This window comes from Zootoca vivipara, chromosome 9 (genome assembly GCF_965207765.1).
Source record: "Zootoca vivipara chromosome 9, rZooViv2.hap1.1, whole genome shotgun sequence".
In the NCBI taxonomy this organism is placed as follows: Eukaryota; Metazoa; Chordata; class Lepidosauria; order Squamata; family Lacertidae; genus Zootoca; species Zootoca vivipara.
The window spans coordinates 42,734,248-42,755,770 of record NC_142592.1 but is presented as its reverse complement, the minus strand read 5'-3'; the positions used below and the strand labels follow the sequence as shown (position 1 = coordinate 42,755,770).

General features: G+C 44.0%; 2 protein-coding genes and 1 long non-coding RNA gene across 3 annotated transcripts in view; 2 read left to right on the top strand and 1 right to left on the bottom strand.

The window, feature by feature from the left end:
• The window catches only part of LOC132592767 (uncharacterized), a 32,023-nt gene extending 21,901 nt beyond the window's left edge, over nucleotides 1–10,122 (bottom strand). Inside the window, exon 1 of the long non-coding RNA XR_009558277.2 lies at nucleotides 9,986–10,122. This is a non-coding gene — a long non-coding RNA (uncharacterized LOC132592767). The remainder of the gene's footprint in view (nucleotides 1–9,985) is intronic.
• Nucleotides 10,123–11,524: 1,402 nt separating this feature from the next.
• Nucleotides 11,525–11,737, top strand: MIURF (mitochondrial elongation factor 1 upstream open reading frame). Its single transcript, XM_060279823.2, has one exon. It carries the CDS (start codon nucleotides 11,525–11,527, stop codon nucleotides 11,735–11,737), a length of 213 nt encoding a protein of 70 aa, XP_060135806.1.
• A 1,153-nt stretch (nucleotides 11,738–12,890) lies between these two features.
• Nucleotides 12,891–21,127, top strand: MIEF1 (mitochondrial elongation factor 1). The gene is made up of 4 exons (XM_060279822.2): nucleotides 12,891–13,034; nucleotides 14,607–14,787; nucleotides 15,492–15,754; nucleotides 17,109–21,127. Exons 1-4 carry the CDS (start codon nucleotides 12,891–12,893, stop codon nucleotides 17,916–17,918), a joined length of 1,398 nt encoding a protein of 465 aa, XP_060135805.2. The 3' UTR covers nucleotides 17,919–21,127.
• Nucleotides 21,128–21,523: the final 396 nt, after the last annotated feature.

Here is a 21,523-nt window from a genome sequence, read left to right as displayed (position 1 = left end):
AGTGACAAAAGAGGAACAGTGTGAAACTTTTGGTCCAGACAATAGATCTTATCCCCAGAGAACTGAACATTCACATTTTCTCTTTGCTTCCTGCTTTTGCAAAGCTTTTGATTATATGGCTCACTGTCTCAGCTCCAGGTTTGTAGGTAACAACTTCAGAGAAAGGGATTTGGTGCCATTATTAAACCTGTAAATATTCAGCCTGATAATAGCAGCCCTGCTTCTGTGGCAAACTTTGCAAGTTGGGATCTTAATTGCATCTTTAAACTTTTGCACTGTGCAATCACTCCTTTATGAAATAAAATAAGCTCAATATTTTACACTCCACAGAAAGGATTTCAATATTGCTTGGGCATTTAGGGAAAGTGTTTTAAAAAATCATAGGTTTCAATTCCATGCTGTATGACAGCCAAAGTGGTTATTACTACCCGACTTATGATAACACTCTAGGAGCTGATAAAGCAAGTAAGACTGAACTGGCTTACTACTGAAGTCACCAGTGCCTTTAGCCTATTTTGATCCTCCTGAGACAGCATATCACAAAGCATTCTCAGTGTAGCATAAGGAAGGAGGCGCTCCCATCTTCTTATCCCTCCCACCATTGAGGAGGGAGGCTAATGCCATTTGTTTCTGGAAGCGCTGGTGAGCTAAAATACATCTAACAAGGAGGTGGCAACAGGGATAGTTTTGGCATGGCATCCAAAGGAAAACACCTCCAAGACAAAGGTAATGAGTAACCTGGCTGTTTTGGAGTGGTGATTGTTGTGCTACCTACACTGAACCTACTGGTTCACATACTGCAGGGATGGGCATTGTCCTTTTGTGGACTGAGGATGATTTGACACACCTGAGCCTCACCAGCAACTGTCTGAAAGTGCTCGTACTGCTCTGTTAAGACGTCTGATGCCAGACCAGTGCTCCTTCCACCCTGGACCTCTGTTTATCACAAAGGAACAATTACAGCAAATGTTTATTCAAAAGGTCTGGTTTCATGCATAAAACCTCCCATCTGGTAGTGCCATTACTGCATGCACAAGTTTCCAACACCATGTACAAAAAGAATTCTTAGAGCCAGTGGGAGGAAGCTTGCTTGTTCCTTCTGGATTCCAAAGAATCAGACGGAAACTGTCTTATATATAGTTGCTCATTAGGGGCTCTCCTTGCTAGGTAGCACGGCACACATTCTTCAAATAAAAATGAAATAAATAGGCATATGTTGTATTTCTGGAGTTGTACAAAACATCTATTGATCGGATGCATTCAGAAAATGGAAACAAACCCTCTAAAAATAGCTACGCCCATTGCTTTAAAATGTATACGCCACAGCTCTCGCAGCCAAGAGAATCTCTGTGGCATATATAAAGCTGTATTAGGGCTTACCTCTGAGCCAGTCAATAAAGTGCAAAATGAGAAGAAGCCCACGCACTGGCATGCTTAAGTATTTTGCAGCCCAGCCCAATGGGATTACTTAAGGGTCTGAAGTTAAGCACATGCCCAAATGCTTTGGGTTGTACACTGTTGGGAACATTATGATCTGAAGAACTAAATATAACTTTATATTGCAATCTAAAGAGCTGGAAAGATTGTGTCAATAAAGCAAAGCCCTCCAAGTTTGTGGGATTTCCATACACCCTGCTTAGTAAAATTCTGAGTAGAGAAATTATTTTTAGTCACTTCCTCCCACCTCCCCTGCTCTTCTGCTAATGGCTACAGCTACAGTTCCAGATAACAAAATGTTTTCAGCAATAGTCCTAACGGTTTATTTTACCTAATCATGGTGCTTTCGATTCCAAGCAATTCACTCTGAGAAGCAAGCTACAGCTCACCAATGACAGGTTGTTCTTAAGCAGTTCCAAGCACAGATCCCAGATGGTTTCAGACAAAGAGGAACGCAATCACTGCTGCAGTGCATTCCTATGCACATACTTAGTAGGAAGAAAGTCCCATAGGACCTCAGAGAGTAAACATGCTTAGGAATGGGCTGTGTATGATGTGTTTAAGTGTACATATACCGTACATTAGTGCCGTAAGGCCGAGCTCTTCAATCTTCCTCATCTCCTCTCCCAGCTACACTGCACATTGAGAACAGGGGTGGTTAGCAAAGAAGGAAAGGGAATGTGATCTGTTGTCTGATTGGTGGAGGGAGATTCTGGAGCTCGGGGCAAAGATAGTTGGGCCAGACTAGCAGGAAGAATGGTAGCTGCAGGACTTGTTGAGGGATGGAAGGCAAAGAAGGTAGTGCTTGTGCTTCAAGTTCATTTTGTGAATACTTCAATTATGTGGCTCAAAAGCTAATAAACGTTGCCACCCCTACTTAAGAGCATAAGAAGAGCCTAACAGACTTGGGACACAGACCCATGACACAAATTTGCTAATAAAACAATTGCATACAGAAATTTATATGTATAGATGCTTCTGGGAAAATCAAGATGATGGGGGGGTTGGGGGGGTCTCATCAACACTCTGCTTTGCCATGTGCTCAGCCACTTTGTAAGCAAAGAAAAAGAAGTTTTTAAAAGAAGGTGAAAGGGGAAGGTAATAGGGGCTTGGTACAGAAGATCTGGGCCCCCTGAAACACTTCTTAGCAGTGCATCTGAGGAACACTAAGGAACCAAGTCTGCCTTAACAATTGCTGTGCATCTTCCCACCATCTTCCAGCAAGCAGGATTCTCAGCTCTAAACCAGTGCAATGCAATCAGAAAAGGATTTTTTTCATTCTTTGCAAACTGTTTTTAATGGAGGCAGATCAATGGCAGCTAGTAAACATGACACCTTACCATTTGTAAGATTGTTGTTTTCAAGCAATTGGAAAAGAAAACCTAGACAAGCTACATACAAGGCATAACAAATCTCCAGCGGAAACCTTAAGCTGCCAGTGCTGCCAACAAATGTTACTAGCACATTGAAATCCCATTCAGCACAAGCTCAAAAACAGTTAGTGCATTTTTGCCTCCTAATCAACATACCAGAAGAGAACATTCAACTTCTGGTTCTATCCCAACCAAAGGAGCAAGCACTCCCTTAGCTGCAATGTGGTAGAGGAGCTGCGTCAGTCAAAACCCTCCACTGGCACTAACTCACACTACTGGCCTGTAAATGCAGATTTGAACCAGTCCCTGCATAGCACCACACCCAGGCTTTAGTACCGGTACTCTCGCCACAGCCACACCAGTAGAGCAGACAACTCGGTCCCAAATAAAGGAATGATACAAAAAATACCACACCAAATTCTAAAAAATATCTAGGAACCCATGACAAGGAAAAGTGATATTGTTGGTGAATATATGATTTGGTATTGAGATAACCAAATGCTCTGTTTATGTACGTCTGGTAAAATTACCCTGGGCCATAATTTGGCTGTTGTGTCATGTTTGTGAATGATGAAGAGCTTAGCTTCCAAAACTATGACAATTGCCTAAAACTTGCTTTAATAATATTTTAAACTGGCCTTCTTGTTTTCAACATGATCACAAAACAGGTGTGTGTAAAGGAATAATTTGAGTTGCGGGGTTGCTGTTTTGTCCCACTCGAATCACTCCTGCCCACCTTTCACTACTTTTGTTTTGCTCTGTTCCTAGGATCTACTATTTTTGTATTTGTGTGTACACACTTTTTCTTATATGAAAGAAAAAGTTCCCAGGAAGAATATAAGAGCAAACATTTCCAGCCTGTGATATTGATTCACAATGGGCAAAATGGAGACTTTTGGGGTACAATATCCATTGCCATTCAGTTTTAACATTTAAGTAATAACCAGGTATTGCACAAGCATTATATTTAGTTGACTCATATAAGGCTTGCACAATAGGTCTTGTGCAAAGCCTCCTTATTAGTATTCTTTTTAAAAAGCCCACTATATATGTAGATTACAGTCTATGAGACAATCTGTCACGCTTACTGTGTAAATGAGAGAATGGCTCCTCTGAACCTGATGTGCTTTTAGTAAGCATCAATCTGTAAAAATGGGTGCTTTTCATCTGGTATTAGGCTGCAGGAAACAAAATGGCTAGGATGTGCCCAGATAAGGAGTAAAGGGAAGTGTGGGTGTGATGATAGAGTAGCCCCTGAAACATCACCAAAATATGACAAACCCATTCACCCCAAACAATACTAATCAGCTTCCACAGGAGCAGTGACTGCAGATGTATAATGGGTTGTTTTTATTAGCTGGAGTAAGGGGAAATCCAGATTAAGTGTCAAAAAAGGGGGGTATTGGCATTTTGATGACATCATAATGGAGATGCTCTGAAAAACATCTGTTAGCTTTGGACAGTACATTGAGGAAGTCTCTCATTTCTAACGACAGAAACAACCTGCACAAAATTCAGGTTTTCAGGTAAAAAACAAAAACAAAGGTTGCTCATCGCTACCAGTTTTCAGCAATGTGCAGTTGGAAGCAAGTATTCAACACACTCTTGGCTTTGCATTTGCCTCCTTAAACAACATTGAGAAGACATCCTAGAACACACTATAGAATCCTGATATGTAACAGGTTTCGTGCAAGTGAATCCACATGGAAAGGATTCCCTGGATGTAGGACATTTGAAGGCCACTAACCTTCACTAAGCCCCTGAAAAATGCTTCTGCATAGTCAGTGCCATTTTTCTAGAAAGAGAGATGCTGGAACTCACCATGAGCACCTCCCTTGTTCTCTTATAATGGCAATGGCGCCCACCTGAGAGGTGTCGGAACAGAGTTCTGGCTGAAAAAAGCCCTGGAAATCATAATGATTGCATGGTTCCTTAGTCTTATATGCATTAATTGGAATTAAGGACCTCAGTGAAAATTACTTCCAAGCATCCAATTATGAGGAATATGTACGTTCTCATGAATATTGGATATTTCTGTGGGAAGGATGCCTTCTGCAGTGTCCACATACTCCTTATGTACCTACGCATTCCCCAGTTTTCCCCACAAATATATTATGCTCAAAATAGTTTTGCAAGACCATACCAGATTTTTCATAGGCCTGCTCTCTAGAAAGGAAGTTTAGACAGTTTAGACACAGACACACCCTGGAAAGTGATGGTGTAGGCCCTTCTCCGTTAACAACAACAAAAAAAGTCAGGAGCAGAGTAGGATACACATTCTTCTTAAAAGAGAGTGATCCATAAATCCCATGGACTCTGCAGTTTAACCCTGGTGAGAATATCCAAGTTTAAAGTTCATTATACAGAACTGTTTGCATGTGCATTAAGCCTTTTAAACAAGCTTAGGGCAGAAAGTGAACCATATTGCCACCCTCCAGATTTGAAGCAATGCAGCCACCAATGCAGGTTGTAATTCCTGTTCCATGGGAAAACATACACTGCAAAAGAGCAGGAGGATTTACTACCCCCTATTTTGTTCTTTTTAATCACCCCTAAGCCATAAATGTCTCGGCAACCTCTTCTTCTATCCAGGCTCATGGACTCGGACAGGTCCACGAAGTCCAGCAACCAAGTCCACAATGCTTTGCTCTTCCCACAGAAGTGGAAGGAGTTTATTTGTAGCACTTATAGTGCTGCTGACCTTCCCACAATTTCCAATCAGAAATGCTATTCTCAAGAATAGTGCGTCAGCAATGAGCTTTCAAGAAAACAACCAGAAGGCGGCACCATTGAGCTGAGCTGAGCATGAGGGATGGGAGGAGGACAGTCAGCTCTTGCGCATAACGGGAGCCTTCCATGCTATTTTTTCCTATATCTGTGGTCTAGTCCTTCTCTACAATATCACGATCATTTACAAAGGAACAGTGCTCCTTGAGCACCACTTGCAGACTCTGATTGCTGTTGGCAGAACCCTCTGTATGTGGGGCAAAACTGATGGAAACGCATAGGGATTAATGCAGGGGTGTCAAACTCAAATTCATCGGGGGCCGCATCAGCCGTTTGGTCACCCTCAAAGGGCCGGTTGTATCTGTAGGACTATGTGTCCACTCTTTATTATCATAAATTATTGTCACTGCATTCAATTATTACTGTTTTTTGTAATAATGTAATAACTAGCTCTCAAAGCAGAAAAATAGTCAGAATAATGGCAAGTAGATATTCAAATGTACAATTATTGTACAATTTATTGAAAAATGATTTTTGGTAACTGCACTGGGTGGTGGAGGCTCGCTAGGGTTTCATGCAGGACCTTTGCAGAGCTACTAGTACCTGGAGATGCTGGGGTCCTTCTGCATGCAGGACAGATGTTCTGCCAGTGAGCCACCACCCTTCACCAAAGGGACTGGCTGAGGTTGACTCACTGGAGCTGCTCTCCTGGTTCCAGGGTTTAAGGGCCAGAAGTATAAAACAGCATCCTATGTTTCTGAAGAGAGGGAGGGGAGGGAGGAAGGAAGGAAGGAAGAAAAGAGGGAGTGGGAGGGAGGGAGGAAGGAAGGAAAGAAAGAGGGGAGAGAAAGAAGAGTAGGAAATAAGGAAGGGAATAAAGAAGGAAAGAAAAAGAAAGAGGGAGAGAAGAGGGAAAGGGAGAAAGAAGGAAGGAAGTAGAGGGAAAGAAAGAATAAGAATGAGGGAGAGGAAGAAAGATGGGAAGGACGGAAGGAAGGAAGGAAGGAAGGAGGGAGCAGGAGGGAGAGAGGAAGGAAAGAGGTGAGAGAAAGAAGAGTAGGAAAGAAGGAATAAAGAAGGAAAGAAAAAGAAAGGGAGAGAAGATAGAGATAAAGAAGGAAGGAAGGAGAGGGAAAGAAAGAATAAGAACGAGAGAGAGGAAGAAAGAAAGGGAAGGGGGGTCGCCCCCTTGATTCAGCGCCAAAAAAGAGCGCGAAGGGACCCCCCCCTGCCCCCAGCTGTTTGTCGGCGCCGCGCTTCAGCAGCAAGGTCCTGCTGCTGGGTCCCGCTGGCTGGGGCGCTTGGCGGGCCACATGACGAGGTCTGGCGGGCCGGATTTGGCCCCCGGGCCTTGTGTTTGACACCCATGGATTAATGTAACAACGGAATTAAAGTAGGCTGGATTAGGGTCTCTGTTTTGCTGCTGCTGCTTTGAAATTGTACCCTCTATCAAAAACAAACACACAAAATAAATAAACAAGGGTTACCTCCCCCCTCCCCCAGGCAGTGCTTCATATTCCACCCCACCCCCACTCTGCAATGCTGGTGTACATTTAAATGCCTCACAGCAAGCACCAATTCAATAGCAAGAGATGCACGTGGGGAGGGGGAAGCTGCTCCCATTGCATTTCTACCTGTTAGTTATGTTTTAAGGCAGGGGCAGACACTCCTTTTTTAAAGGTGAGCAGTAAGTGAGTGGGTCAAGTCAGAGTTGATGCCCGGCTGTTCTTTTGTTGCTTTGTTATTGGCTTTTTTGTGGATTTTATTTATTTATTTAAATGTCAATTGTACTTGTTTAATTGTGGCAATTTTATAACCCACCCAGGGACCATTTGGTGAAGGGTGGGCTATAAGTATAGACAATAATAAATAAGCTTTTGGGTCTATGGACCACAATAAAGCGCTCTCTCTCGCGCGCGCTCTGTGTGTGTGTGTGTGTGTGAATAAATAAAAATAAAAACCTGCTTCAATTTTCATCCTAACTACTTCATATTAGAATTCCCAAACCTATGCAGTTCTACTTAGATGTAACCCACACTGAGTTTGATGGGGTTACACACAGATAGGAATATACACAGGATTTGTTTTTAGCTCGAAGGATCAATACAGCTACTGTTTGGGAATGAAAGTGGAAGTAATTACATTTTGATTTCAGTGTGTTTTACAGCACATACACACAGCAGAGGCCTACCAATTTGTTCTTGGGCAGCTGGGGAGAAAATGAACAGCACAATTCTAACCATGCCTACTGAGAAGTAAGGCCTAGGACTGAAAGCTTATTTTTCCCAAGGCATCCAACTAGAAAAGGTTTAAAACATCAGTTCATTTTTAATCATATATAATACTATCATGGGGCCATGCATGACATAACACAATTTTAGAGAGAGTAGTCATGGTGAAGCTTTCCACATAATTGTATATCCACACAGGAAAAAGCTTTAACCTGTTGAATTTCTCCCTGCCATACAGCTGGTTAAATACACAAGAACCCCTCTCTCCCAAATGTCAACCCTAAACCAAAGCCTCAGTTGCCATCCATTACCCACTTACCTGGGAGTAACTCCCATTAAACACAAAGATACTTCTGGGTAGAAATATATACCATTGTTAACTATGCAGTGAATTCTTAATGAGTGCCTGGTCTTTAATTCCTGCAAAACAGGAGCTGTGTCTAAGCTTCTTTGCAAAGTTTTGACATTTGGCTTTTGGGAAGAAGAAGGATTCTTTAACATTCACCCACACTTACTGTGTACAGTACTATGATTTGCAGAAAGAAACTTCTAGGGACTACCCAATGTCAGGTGAACCCAGCCCAAGAAAGATGCATCCTGGTTGCTGGGAAAAGGACGTAAAATACCAAATTCTAGGGAGTAGGAAATAAGCAAAATCAGTAAACAGGAGGATAATCCAGCAGCTCTTTAGGACCTCAGAAATGTCTATCTATCCAAACCAACTCACTTATAAATCATAGCTCTGACTTCATTCATTGGTTAAAAACACTGACAAGCAAGAGCAACCAAGAGGCTACAACTGCATTGCCCAAGTCAACAAAGCAATGTAAATAGACCAAAAGGCCAACTGCTTTTATCCTCGATCAGGAACATAGCCAAAGAAAGACATGATGGGGAGATCCAGAAAGGGAAGGCTTGGAAGAGTAATTGCATCCTCCATAGTCTTCTGAAACAGGAGCAAAGGGGGCCACTATAAAGGGTAGCAGAGCTATTTATTTATTGCATTCAAAGCCCAGCTTGTTCTCCAAGGAGCTCATTGTACATGGTCCTCCTCATCCTCTACTAATCTCCACAATAGGTAAGGTAAAAGGTAAAGGACCCCTGGATGGTTAAGTCCAGTCAAAGGCGACTATAGAGTTGTGACACTCATCTCGATAATCCTGTGAGGTAAATTTAAACTGAGAAGAAGTGGCTGGCCCAAGGTCACCCACTGAGCTACATAGCCAAATGGGCATTTGAACCCTGGTCTCCCATGTCCTAGTCTGACACTAACCACTATACAGTACCACACAGTAAGGTTACCAGACGTCCCCGTTTCCCGGGGACAGTCCCCGGATGTACAAATCAGTCCCCTGACAAAATCCATCCATTACGACTGAAGTTGAAAAGTGTTCCCGGATTCATTGAAAAAAATCTGGTAACCTTACCACACAGGGGGAGTTCTGGGCAGGAGGAGTTCTGGGCAGGAGGACCATTTCCAACAGCTCTACTCTTACGAATGAGCAAGACTGCAACCCATTTTCCTAGGAGGAAATCCCACTGAATTCCTTGGGAATTATTCCTGCTGGGTGGACACAGCTACTACCGTACTGCAGCCTTTTTTTAGTCATGCCTAAGAACTGGCGTGGGTGGCACTGTGGGTTAAACTACAGAGCCTAGGGCTTGCTGATCAGAAGGTCGGCGGTTCGAATCCCCGCGACGGGGTGAGCTCCCGTTGCTCGGTCCCAACTCCTGCCAACCTAGCAGTTCGAAAGCACGTCAAGTGCAAATAGATAAATAGGTACCGCTACAGCGGGAATGTAAACGGCGTTTCTGTGTGCTGCTCTGGTTCACCAGAAGCGGCTTAGTCATGCTGGCCACATGACCTGGAAGCTGTAAGCCGGCTCCCTCGGCCAATAATGCAAGATGAGCACCGCAACCCCAGACTCAGTCACGACTGGACCTAATGGTCAGGCCGGGGTCCCTTTACCTTTACCTAAGAATTGACCAACTGGAAAAAAAATGAGACTCCCAAGTTACTACTACCTGAAGTGTGGATTTCAATAGGTCTACTCTAAGCATAAATCTGCACCCAAGCCCATAGCTGCCACGTTTTCCCTTTTCTCGCGAGGAAGCGTATTCAGCATAAGGGAAAATCCCTTAAAAAAGGGGATAACTTGGCAGCTATGCCCAAGCCTTGCCATAGAGAACTCTTTATTTATAAACAATGCAACTTACACACGTCGAATGCCTAAATTTAACTCCGTTGCTTAGCTCGTTGCTTCGCACATCACCTTAAAAAACAGTGCCTTTAATCAAAGCATCCACGACGCAGAGGCTCTATATGCAAACAGCCCAGCAGGGGCGCAGCCTCCTTCAATGAGCAAAATATAATACTTTTAGAGTGCACTGCAGAGTATTATTATTTCCGAGCGCTGGAAGGGGGTTGGTCGGTTTTGTTTTTAGCCCTGTTCTGCTTCATTTGAATCCTTTTCCATCGATGCCCTTCCGCCTCAGGGCCGAACGGGAAGCGCGGCCTTTTTGTGGATGTTTTTTTCCCTTGACGTTTCCATAGCGAAGGAGGTCGTGCCCCGGAAGAGAAGCCGCCATGTTGCCGAGTAACCCCGCGAGCTGTGCCGGGAGCGGGAAGAGGTGGGCTCTGAGCAGCCCCTGAAACGCGACGGTCTCCTCTCCTCCGCGCAGGTACCGAGAGCAAGTGCCCGCCCTTAGCCCCCCCCCTTCCCTCCAGGGTTGACGCCCGGAGCCTTAGGGCCGCCCCAACCTCGGTGGCAACGGCGGGGCTATTCTTCCTAAGGACCCTCGGCTCGGAGGGGAGGAGAGAGGCTTCCTTGGTCCCTTGAGTTCCACTTTCCTCTGAGGGCCTTTCATTTTCCTCATCGTGCACTCAAAATATATCTATATCTATATATCTATATATCTATACAGTACATCTATTATTCGTTTTGTGGTAGGCTGGAGGGAGCGGGGATATCTGCTAGTCGCCGCTTACTGCTGCTTACTGTCTTCTTCAATTAACATCAATTTACATATAACTTATAACAATTTACTACATAGAGTACATACACCACACACTACAACATATACACACCATAAACACTAACTTCCGATTCTTCTCATTGTGCTATTTTGCATTTTGTTAGTCTGTACACATTTTGTTGTTATTATTTTGTTTTCCCATTTATTATCAAGAACGTTTTGCTATATACTTTCTCTTTATTTCAAGATTTATTCTAAGGCTGCCAGGAGACTGACGTTCTCACAATAACTTTTAGTAAATCTGACTTAACAATAATTTCTTTAAAAATACATATACATGATGCTTCCCCATAACCCAACTTTCTGATTAAGTCGCAGGGCCTAGAAAGAGGCAACGCTGCCACAGGCTGCTTGATTGCATCTCCCTTTGAGATTTGATACCTAGTTTTGTGGGATGTGAATATAGGTTGTATTTTTTAAAAAGGCTTTCCCTCACCTTTTGGAACTTTTTTTAGTGTTTCTTTTAATATGTCTAGTGAAGTCTTCTCTGTCTTTTGCTTGTAAAATAGAGGATAACTTTGCAAGTAGTTGTAGTGGTTAGAGCTTTAAATAGATGTATTTCTCATATTGGTTGATATTATGAATCATGTCCTCTTGGATAAAACACAATTGACAACTTGGCTAAATATTATAATTTGCAGAGAGAGAGAGAGAGAGATTGTTTCATTGTTTATGTTTATTCTGTGTGCCTTCAGTTTGCCCGCCCTCCACTCATCCTCCATGGCAGCGTGGACCCGTGAAGCAGTGCTGAACCTTTATCGGGCTCTACTGCGTCAGGGACGTGGCCTGCGCTATACTGACCGTGATTTCTACTTCGACACAATCCGGCGGGAATTCCGCAAGAACCAACAGCTTGAGCAGCTCAAAGATAAGGAGAGACAGCTGGAGAAGGGCCAGGCTTTCTTGCACTCCAAACTTGGGGGGTTGGTTTAGAGACTTTCCTTCCCCCCCCCACCTGTTTTCCTCACCACTTTCCTTTTCATCAATATTGGCTGTGTGGTACAAACTTGAAAAAGGAATCCCAATAGTGTCCTGCCTGGGAGTATTCCCCATTCTTCACAGATGCAGTAAACTTCAGGTAGGTTGTTTTCCAGGCAGAAAGTGCTCTCTTACTTATTCAGAATCTTTATAAATGATTGTAGATCTGTCCTAAAGCACTACTTTGAATGACTAAATGTAACATGAGTAGGATATATGGGAGCCAGAGTAGTTCCAGGAAGCTTGCAGATCACACTGCAAGGACTGACCTATACTTAACTGCAGAGGTTGGGGAAATTCCCATCTAGCTTTTGATGGTTTTTCATAGTGGAAAGATCTATTTCTGTACAATATTGTAAGCTCTTATTACAACTATTTTTACGATCTGGAAATCAGTTTATGAAAACTTGAGATAGTTTTGTCTTGAGTTCATTCTTAAAGAGCATACCATTTTTCATATATTCTCATTTGCCTTAGGAACTTAGTTGTATTTAGCAGTAAAAGAGAGAGACTTGGGTTTGGTTGTTCAGCTGCATTCAATTCTTTATTCAGCCATGAAGTTCACTGAAAGGACTTGGGCAAATCTCAGCCTAAGCTGTGTCAGAGTTGTCTGTACAAATGACTTAAGAATTGTGAAGCATGTTATCCCATGATAAGTTTGATGTCCTATGGGACAGAGCAGGGGTCAGCAAACTTTTTCAGCAGGGGGCCGGTCCACTGTCCCTCAAACCTTGTGGGGGGGCCGGACTATATTTTGAAAAAAAATATGAACGTGTTTCCTATGCCCCACAAATAACCCAGAGATGCATTTTAAATAAAAGGACACATTCTACTCATGTAAAAACACCAGGCAGGCCCCACAAATAACCCAGAGATGCATTTTAAATAAAAGGGCACATTCTACTCATGTAAAAACATGCTGATTCCCGGACCGTCCGCGGGCCGGATTTAGAAGGTGATTGGGCCGCATCCGGCCCCCAGGCCTTAGTTTGGGGACCCCTATGACAGAGTGAGATTCTAGCTTTAATCAGGAAGCACTGAATGACAAATGGGCAAAATGAAATATGTTAACAGTTGTGTTTGGTTTTTCTCTTCCCATAAAGGAGCAATGGCAGGCGCTGGAGAGCGCAAAGGAAAGAAGGATGACAATGGCATTGGCACAGCCATTGATTTTGTATTGTCCAATGCTCGACTTGTCCTAGGTGTGGGAGGCGCTGCCATGCTGGGGATTGCCACCTTGGCTGTTAAGCGGGTAAGAGTGAACATTGTGAGTGAAAGGGTGCCTAGACTTTGGGGTACGATAAAGATGCAATGGGAGTTTTCTGTCCCATGGGTCGAAATACAGACCAAAGTGAAGGATTGACTGGTGCTCCGAAGGACCCAGTTGCAGGGATTCCAAAGAAAGATGCACACAATACCAGAGTAATCAGTTGTAATGTTTTATTATAAGGATATATATAAGAAACATACAAGACAACATAGAATTCCTTGTCACTACACCCCAGGATAGACGCTGAAGCAACAAGCACCACCATGCTTCGTCTCTGAGAGGCTAATACCGTGTTTCTCATATTTTAAGTCATCCCTACAAAATAAGCCATGGCAGGATTTTCCTGAGTTGAAGAAATATAAGACATACCCCAAAAATAAGCCGTAGTGCTGGGAGCAGGTCTGGATGGCGCCATGGAAGAGGAAGATGCCTGTCAGCGCCCGGAACCGGCTGCTGCTGCCCCTCCAAAATGTCCAGCAGCATGCACCGCGCCAAGCGCTGACCCGGCGGCGGGACTGGCAAGAGCCGCAGTGCGTGCTGCTCCAAGCCCCGACCCGGCGGCGGGACGCAGCAATAGCCGCAGCGCGCGCTGCTCCAAGCCCCGACCCGGCGGCGAGACCCGGCAAGAGCCTCAGCGCGCGCCGCGTGGAGCCCCAACCCGGCGGGACCCAGCAGCGTGCCCTGCTGAAGAGCCGACAACGCGCGCAGCAGCAGCCAGTTCCGGGCGCCGAGCCGTGACAGGAAGAGGCGGGACGCAGCTACAACGACAAAAAACACCCGGCCGAGCCTTCATTGGCCGCCGCGGCTGCCACTCGCTGGTCCCTCCTCTTCCTGTCGCGCGCGCTGCAGGTCCCGCTGGTCCCGCTGCTGGGTTGGCGCTTGGCGCTGGCACTGCTCCAAGCCCCAACCCGGCGGCGGGACGCAGCAAGAGCCGCAGCGCGCGCTGCTCCGAGCCGGGATCCGGCAAGAGCCTCAGCGCGCGCCGCGTGAAGCCCCGACCCGGCGGGACCCAGCAGCGTGCCCTGCTGAAGCGCGACAACGCGCCCAGCAGCGCAGCAGCAGCCAGTTCCGGGCGCTGGACAGGGGAGGTACCATACTGTATTTTTTTAAAAAAATAATAAGACACCCCCCGAAAATAAGCCATAGGCTTATTTTCTTGAGAAAAAAAGATTATGACATGACTTATAATATGAGAAACACGGTAGCTTATGTGTTACTTATACAGAAAACAAGATATATAAACTGGCAGAAATAATCCAATTAATCACACTGTCTTTGGGGCCTGTTCCCCACTCACATCCATCTCTCAGATAAGTGCATAGCTGACAGGTTTTCCCAACTAACCAAGCCAGCAGCCAAGGCTTCAAAGCAAGGAGATAAGCTCATTTTACAGCTCGCATATATTAGTCCCATGTTTGCTTGACTACCAAAATGGAGTTTACAGGCCTTCCAGAACGGTTTCACCATTGGGTTCTACACAGGTAGGCTGTGGAAATGAAGGCTTTTGAATGGATCATACACTTAATTTCTTGTCTCCCCACTTTATTGCTTCAGATGTATGACCGGGCAATCAGTGCTCCAGCCAGCCCCACTCGCATGAGTCAGTCAGGAAAGAGAAGCTGGGAGGAACCAAGTTGGCTTGGATCATCATCTCGGTTATTAAACCAAGATATGAAGACTAATATTAGCCGCTCTCTGCAGACTCTTCCCACTGATTCTTCAGATTTTGATATAGGTGAGGGACATCCTGTAACTCTTACGCAACTTCTTACATAATTTGGTTGCCAAACAGGTAAACCTTTCACCTTTACGTGTTCTGGTGTCAAAAAACAGTTAGTTAAGAAAGGATCTTAGTTTTGGAAGAGAGCCTACTGATCAGTAAGTCCAGCACATTCTTCTGAGGAAGGATACTGCTGACCCAATGTATTCCTGACAAGTACGGTTCTCGTGCCTTATGTGAAAATCTCCAGGGAACAAGAGCATCTTTTTCAAATAGGTCAGTTCATTTTACACTGTACTTTCAACAAAGATATTTGTGCTCAAAGTAGTTTACAGAAAACAGACTGTCCAAATTATTACAATAATCATATATATGTAAGAGAAATTATATCACTACATCATAACACTAACAATGTGCAGGAAAAGCACATGGGTACTTTTCATTTTGTCCTGATAAGGAAGATTAAAGCTGGGCAGTGGGACTGTTTTTGTCAGGAAAGTGACATGAATTAATGGGTGGTGTTGCAGTCTGTATCAAGATGCACATTGCCATTAAAGAAAGGTTAAAAGTGTGGTCAATGATTCTTGTCTCACATAGTTTAATCCCCAGTGTTTCCAAATTCAATACAGGTCCAATTCAGTACAGGCAATTTGTACCTAATGAGTCCTGTGTGGTGAAATATTGAGGCCTGCTGTTCTCTCTCCAACCTATCCTGGCAGATTTGATCAAATCCACAAAGCAGAAATCATCCATCAAGAAAAGCCAGGTGGAGCTGAAGAAGTCCCGCCTCCGAATCTCCTTGCAAGAGAAGCTGTTTGCGTATTACCGGAGGAAGGTGGCCATCCCAACAGAAGAGCAGGCCAAAGCCAAGCAAGCTGCTGTAGATATATGTGCAGAACTGCGTGGTTTCCTCCGTGCCAAGCTGCCAGACATGCCTCTCCGTGAAATGTACCTGAGTGGTAGCCTCTATGATGATTTGCAGGTAATTTGGATGGGTGAGAAGGTTTACATATTATTCAATAGGTATGATAGAGAACATGCAAACTTCATTGTTGCCAGTGTTTGTCTCAGCATCATTGTGCCTACAATTGTCTGTAGTCATACGGTATTTCTTGGCTTTTTGTGATTTGATCTTGCATAGGAAATAATTTGTTCTCCCCAAGACTGTAAAGCACTTTCCCTCCTTTTTGCAATTTTAATGTCCTCTCTTTCCAACTGAGCAAGATTCAAATATTTCTCTATCTTTTCTCTCCCACATCTGTTCCTGACAGTGCATGGTCCTTCTACATTATTTAGTCTCTTCTGTTCTTTTCAATATATAATGGGCATGGGAGCCATTCCTGCATGCTACCCTGATGAACATATAGCCTTTAAATGAGCAATTCTGAATGGACTTACTTGATTCAACACTGCATCAAGACTTCTATGTGTAGTATTTTGCATTAGGTAAAACTTAAATTTACACCTAATGGTGATGGTGATTTCCTTGGAGAAACGTTGTATTATGTTTCGTCAAACTCAGTCTTTAAATAGTTGTCTTTTGGCATTAGACAATAAAAACTTAGAAGCAACAATGTCCCAGGTTCAGTCCCTGCCACTCCTGGTAGGTCTGAGAAAGACTCCTGTGTGAAAAACCCTGGATATTTGTTGCCAGTTGATGAATAAACAATCGTGAGCTAGATAGAACAATAGTCTGACTCAGTGAATGGCTCCCTGTTTTCTATTATATGCCCTTGGCTCTTTTATTGCATTCACCATAAATGTGAACAGTTCTGTTTTCTTTTGAGGAAGCAATTTCATTTCTTCGTTTCTTACATTCTTAGCATTCTTCTCAGGCTTTAGTTAATGTAAATGCACTCCACTTGAGGGGCTTAGGATAGGTTGCAACACATTTAAATCTATATATGACTAAATACCCAAAACATCTCAAGGGAAAAAATTGCACAACCTCTACAGAATTAAAAACATCAGGTAAGCTTCACCTACATGCAAACTTATTCCTATTCACTAAAACTCAGGCAACTCCCCCGTCTGTCTCTGGTCTGTATCCAGGGAATGCCTATCTGCAAATCATCACTGTGAGCATGTGAATGGCATCTCAATAAGGTGGTAGTTTCCTTGAAGCATAAACTCTGCTTTTATTTCCTTCTTACTGTTTAATTTATGTGGAACTATTTCCAATGCTGCCTCTGATACACCAGCATGTTCTAGCATGGCACCGAGCATCATAGGAGATCCCAGCTCAACTTTCCTTTGCATTTCAGCCTTCCCCTTAGCCAAATAGTGTGGCCTTTTAAGGGCCTTAGAAAACCTCTTCTTTTTCTCCCCCCTGGCAGGTTGTGACTGCTGATCACATCCAGCTCATGGTTCCTCTGGTGTTGGAACAGAACCTGTGGTCTTGCATTCCAGGTGAAGACACCATTATGAACATCCCTGGCTTCTGTCTGGTACGTCGGGAAAACCCAGAATACTTCCCTCGTGGTAGCAGTTACTGGGACCGCTGTGTGGTGGGGGGCTACCTTTCACCCAGGGCAGTGTCCAGCACCTTTGAGAAAGTTGTGGCAGGCTCCATCAACTGGCCAGCTATTGGGACCCTCCTAGACTATGTGATCCGTCCAGTAGCGCCCTTGGAATCTCTGACGTTGGAGGTCCAGTATGAAAGAGATCGGCGCCTTTTCATAGACTTCTTGCCATCTGTGACGCTAGGTGACACAGTCTTAGTAGCCAAACCACACCGACTGGCCCAGTATGATAATCTGTGGCGGCTCAGTCTTCGGCCGGCTGAGACAGCTCGCCTGCGGGCCTTAGACCAGGCTGATTCTGGCTGCCGTTCCTTGTGCCTCAAGATCCTCAAGGCTATATGCAAGCTGAACCCGGCGTTGAGTCACCTTTCTGCCAGCCAGCTTACCAACGTCATACTGCACCTGACACAGAAGGAGACTGACTGGTCACAAGACCTGCTCGCTGACCGTTTTCTGCAGGCCTTGAAAGGGCTCATTGGCTATTTGGAAGCAGGGGTCCTTCCCAGCGCTTTGAATCCCAAGGTGAACTTGTTTTCAGAGCTTACTCCTGAAGAGGTGGATGAGTTGGGTTACACTCTGTACTGTTCCCTTTCGGAACCAGAGGTCCTACTCCAGACAGAATAGCTGCCTTATGCGTGAGAACAGTGTTGGAGCTTCCTGCCCACGACAGGTTCTCTCTGACACATCCTGAGTGAGATATGCATACCCTGCCCCATTCTTTTCACAAGTTCGTCCTGTTTATCTTTCCGTTTTTATCATACCGTGAGAGCGGGGAGTCCATTAGATTTCTTGGTGCTATTAGTCCACTTCCATTACCCGCATAGTCATTGTCTCATGGGGCAAGAAGTTATGTGGATTGGCTGCTTGGTCTATTAGAAAGTCCTTGCTGTGGTCCCAACTGCCGGTCCCAACCCTGTGCAACCCACCACCCCAGTAATATGCTATGACTTGTTGCACTGAAAACTCTCACTCCCACCTAGGAAAGTGTGGAATTGGGCCAGTAACCTACTGCCAATTTTTGGAAACATCTAAATTTGGTGATTCTGTGCCCTCTTCCCCCAAGGGATTCAGTCCCCTATTGTTGGTTTTTGCGTGGGAGTTTGTTTTTGTTCCTCTCACACCCCAAAGTGCATGGCAGTCTGGATGAAAAGTTTCAATAGAAATATTTATAGTGGAGAATGTATTTGTGTGAGCTCTGTGCATTGATTGTATTTATATTTGCCTTGGGGGGCGGTGTCCAGAGAGAGTTTGCACATTTGCATAGGTTCTCACTAATGTATCCCCATTTTTAGGAATCTAGGGATAAACTCCCCAGCCAATCTGATGCCCTTCAATGTATACAAATTTGGTTCTTTTATTGCATGCATGTTTGCAAAACTGGCGCTAGACCCTTAAGGTGTCTGGAAGAATGTAGGGAGAGCAGTTTCCTGTATGTGGCTATCAAGAACACTTCCCACTACAAGTGGTAACTGCCCAAGAAAATGCAAACTGCTAGGAACACACATTCTTTAGCTTTTATTGCGACAAAAAACAAGCAGCTCTGGAAGTAAGGCGCCATATTTTCAAATATTTCCGTTTTGAACATTCAAATTCTTGCTGAAAGCACCGCGGCTGGAGTGTGCTATGAGGAGTAGTTGAGATTCAGACCTTCATCTCCCAATTGCTAGAATTGATGGTCACTACCTTGTACCTGACAGACTTCAGGTCCGTAAAATGACTAGTCACTGGAAACAAGAGATTAAGGTTCTACAGGAAGGCAAAAGAAAACTTGAATAGAAAGTAGAATTTTGCTTTTAATATGCTTTTAAAGAGGGTGGCACATTTCACGCTTAATCACCTTGCCCCTGCTGCTTTTTAAGGAGTCATCAGCTTTAATTTACGCAGTGCTGCTCTGCATCTCTGGCTGCTCCTTGAGATAATGGCACAGCTCAAGGAGTGGCCACTCACTCTAGCTACTGTCTCCCGCTCTGCAGACATGAAATGGGCATTGACTGTGAATGTCTTATCTCTCAGGAATGTTTGGTTCTGTTACTGCTGCCATCACCAAAAAAGAAAGAAAAGTAACAGGGGGTGCCCTAAGTGGCGAGATTCTTGTGTATCGAGTCCGCGTGACAAGCACTGCTATGGTTGTGTGTAATTTTGCAGGCATGGCTCCCCTGCTTTCTCATCTGAAATGCTCACCCTTGCCGCTGAAAAGGCAGCATAAATAATGAGATAATTTGTAGGTATAAGGAACAAGTGCCCTTCCCTGTCCTTTTTTTTTAAAGGTGGTGCTTATGTTAATAAGTTAAGCCTTTGGTGTGGTTCCAGAGTGGAGGCTTTAATCTATATACAGTACCAACTTAACCCGGGTACCCCCCCCCCAAAAAAAACCCTGTCTTTTCATTTTTGTCTGCTAGATGGTATTTGTTGCTCAGCAGAGAAACAGTGTTGCTGTTATTTAAGCCTCACCAGATTTACAGCCAAAGACTTGAAAGGTTGTGTGTGGGTGTCTGGTAATACATAGCCTGGAAAAACACCAGGTTTTTCACTCATCTCTCAGCTGTCCTTCCAGTACGAGTCTTCCTGCCCCCCTTGCTGAAATGGATGCATGCGGAATTTAGGGTGATGGAGACCTTGCTATTTGAACATGAATTTTAAGAGTTGTACGAAACCCCACATTGACCTCTTCTGTGTTAATCCCGTTTCCTCTTTGCCATCATTCTGTTGCTTGTTTCAAAGTTGCAGCATGGTAAGCAGGGAAGATCCTGCAGGGAGAGTAGGAGGGATCTAGTTTCTCCTGCTTTTCCACTTCTCAAATGCATATCATTACATGCTCAGTTAAGAAAATGAATGCTTTATTACTGACTAGGAACATAATTGATAGAAGCCTTGACCAAGACATGTTGCCATGATTCTGAATGCGTATTGAGTGTAGGCTTAGGCCAACAAGACACACTTGTATTATTCACTTTAATCGCTTTAGCTGTTCTTTTCTCAAAGTAATTAATTCTTTCTTTGAGGCACCTAAAAAAGGACGAGGGATTTGAGCCTATTTCTTAGTATGGTAGGTGCGTATAATTCCACAAGTAGGAAATAAGAGACCATGCTATTGACAGTCAACACAAAGTTTAAAGTGGTTGGGAGAAGCATGTCTGGGCTATTCCTCATTTCTGTGGCAGGGGATGCATCTTGTTCAGCGTTTAGGCACCTGGCTATGCAGGACAGCTATAACAATATTGCACCAATTCTGCTATGTGACTAGATGATTCGTTCTGAAGAATGTTTACACCGCCACCAGTATTCAGTAAAATGCATGTGTATTGGTATATCTAGGATGGTTTGGTCTTAAGCATTTGTGGACTCCTTATGTGAAATGTCAGAACAAATTGTAGATGCCAGTAGTGTCTAGCTGCTTTCGCATATCATGGGGAATGGGGAGGCCTTGACATAAAATAAATGATTGTCATAGGCCCAGAAGTCAAAGTCTGCTGCTGCATTCTTGAACCTTGGGAAAGCATCGACGTACTATCTTGATGTTTAGGTCAAACCAGCTAATGTGATTTGCCCCTAAACTGCAAGGTGGGGACCATCTATCTCAACTTGAAGGCTTTCATTATTGTCAAACACCACTACTGATCTTCCAAACCAGTTAAAATTCTTAATACAACAACTTAATTATGTAAATTGTAGACTTCTTCTAGTATCTGTGTGTCCAAGATATTGAAGAGAAAGGAATGAGATACTTCAGCCCCTCTCAAGCCCTAATGCTGTGTAAGGGTGTTGGAAGAACAAGGTCTAGTGCATGGTCTGTGACTGTGTGGAAATTATGAAATAAAACAACTTTTCCACAATTGTGTGGCTGTTTTTGAATGTCTCTACAACATAAGATGCATAGCCTTTTTCTGGGGGACAGGAAAATTCCTTGTGTGCTAGTTAGATTGATAAAATCTTGAAACTATCAGCTTGTAATGCCCACAGGGAGAAATGCACTTAAGCTGTACTTAAGCCATACAATAATCCATCTACAACTGCATACAGCTTTCAAATAGCACTTGCTGGTTTGTGAGAAAAACTTGGCAAGGAGTGAGCAAAAAATTATAGACTTTTCTGCAGAACATGCTGCCTCGTGCGCTTTTAAAAATTCAAATAAGATGGTGCTATAGCTTTACATCAACATTTCACCATAGGCCTTGTGGAAGTCACTTGGAAATGCCACAAAAGATAGCTGTCATATTACCTTGGTGCAG

What these genes read in the sequence shown, in the direction of transcription:
- MIURF (XM_060279823.2), top strand. Translation starts at nt 11,525, where the DNA reads ATGGCAGCGTGGACCCGTGAAGCAGTGCTGAACCTTTATCGGGCTCTA.
- MIEF1 (XM_060279822.2), top strand. Translation starts at nt 12,891, where the DNA reads ATGGCAGGCGCTGGAGAGCGCAAAGGAAAGAAGGATGACAATGGCATT. An exon ending in TTCTTCAGATTTTGATATAG is followed by an intron (nt 14,788 to 15,491) that starts GTGAGGGACATC and finishes CTATCCTGGCAG; the next exon opens with ATTTGATCAAATCCACAAAG. An exon ending in GCCTCTATGATGATTTGCAG is followed by an intron (nt 15,755 to 17,108) that starts GTAATTTGGATG and finishes CCCCCCTGGCAG; the next exon opens with GTTGTGACTGCTGATCACAT.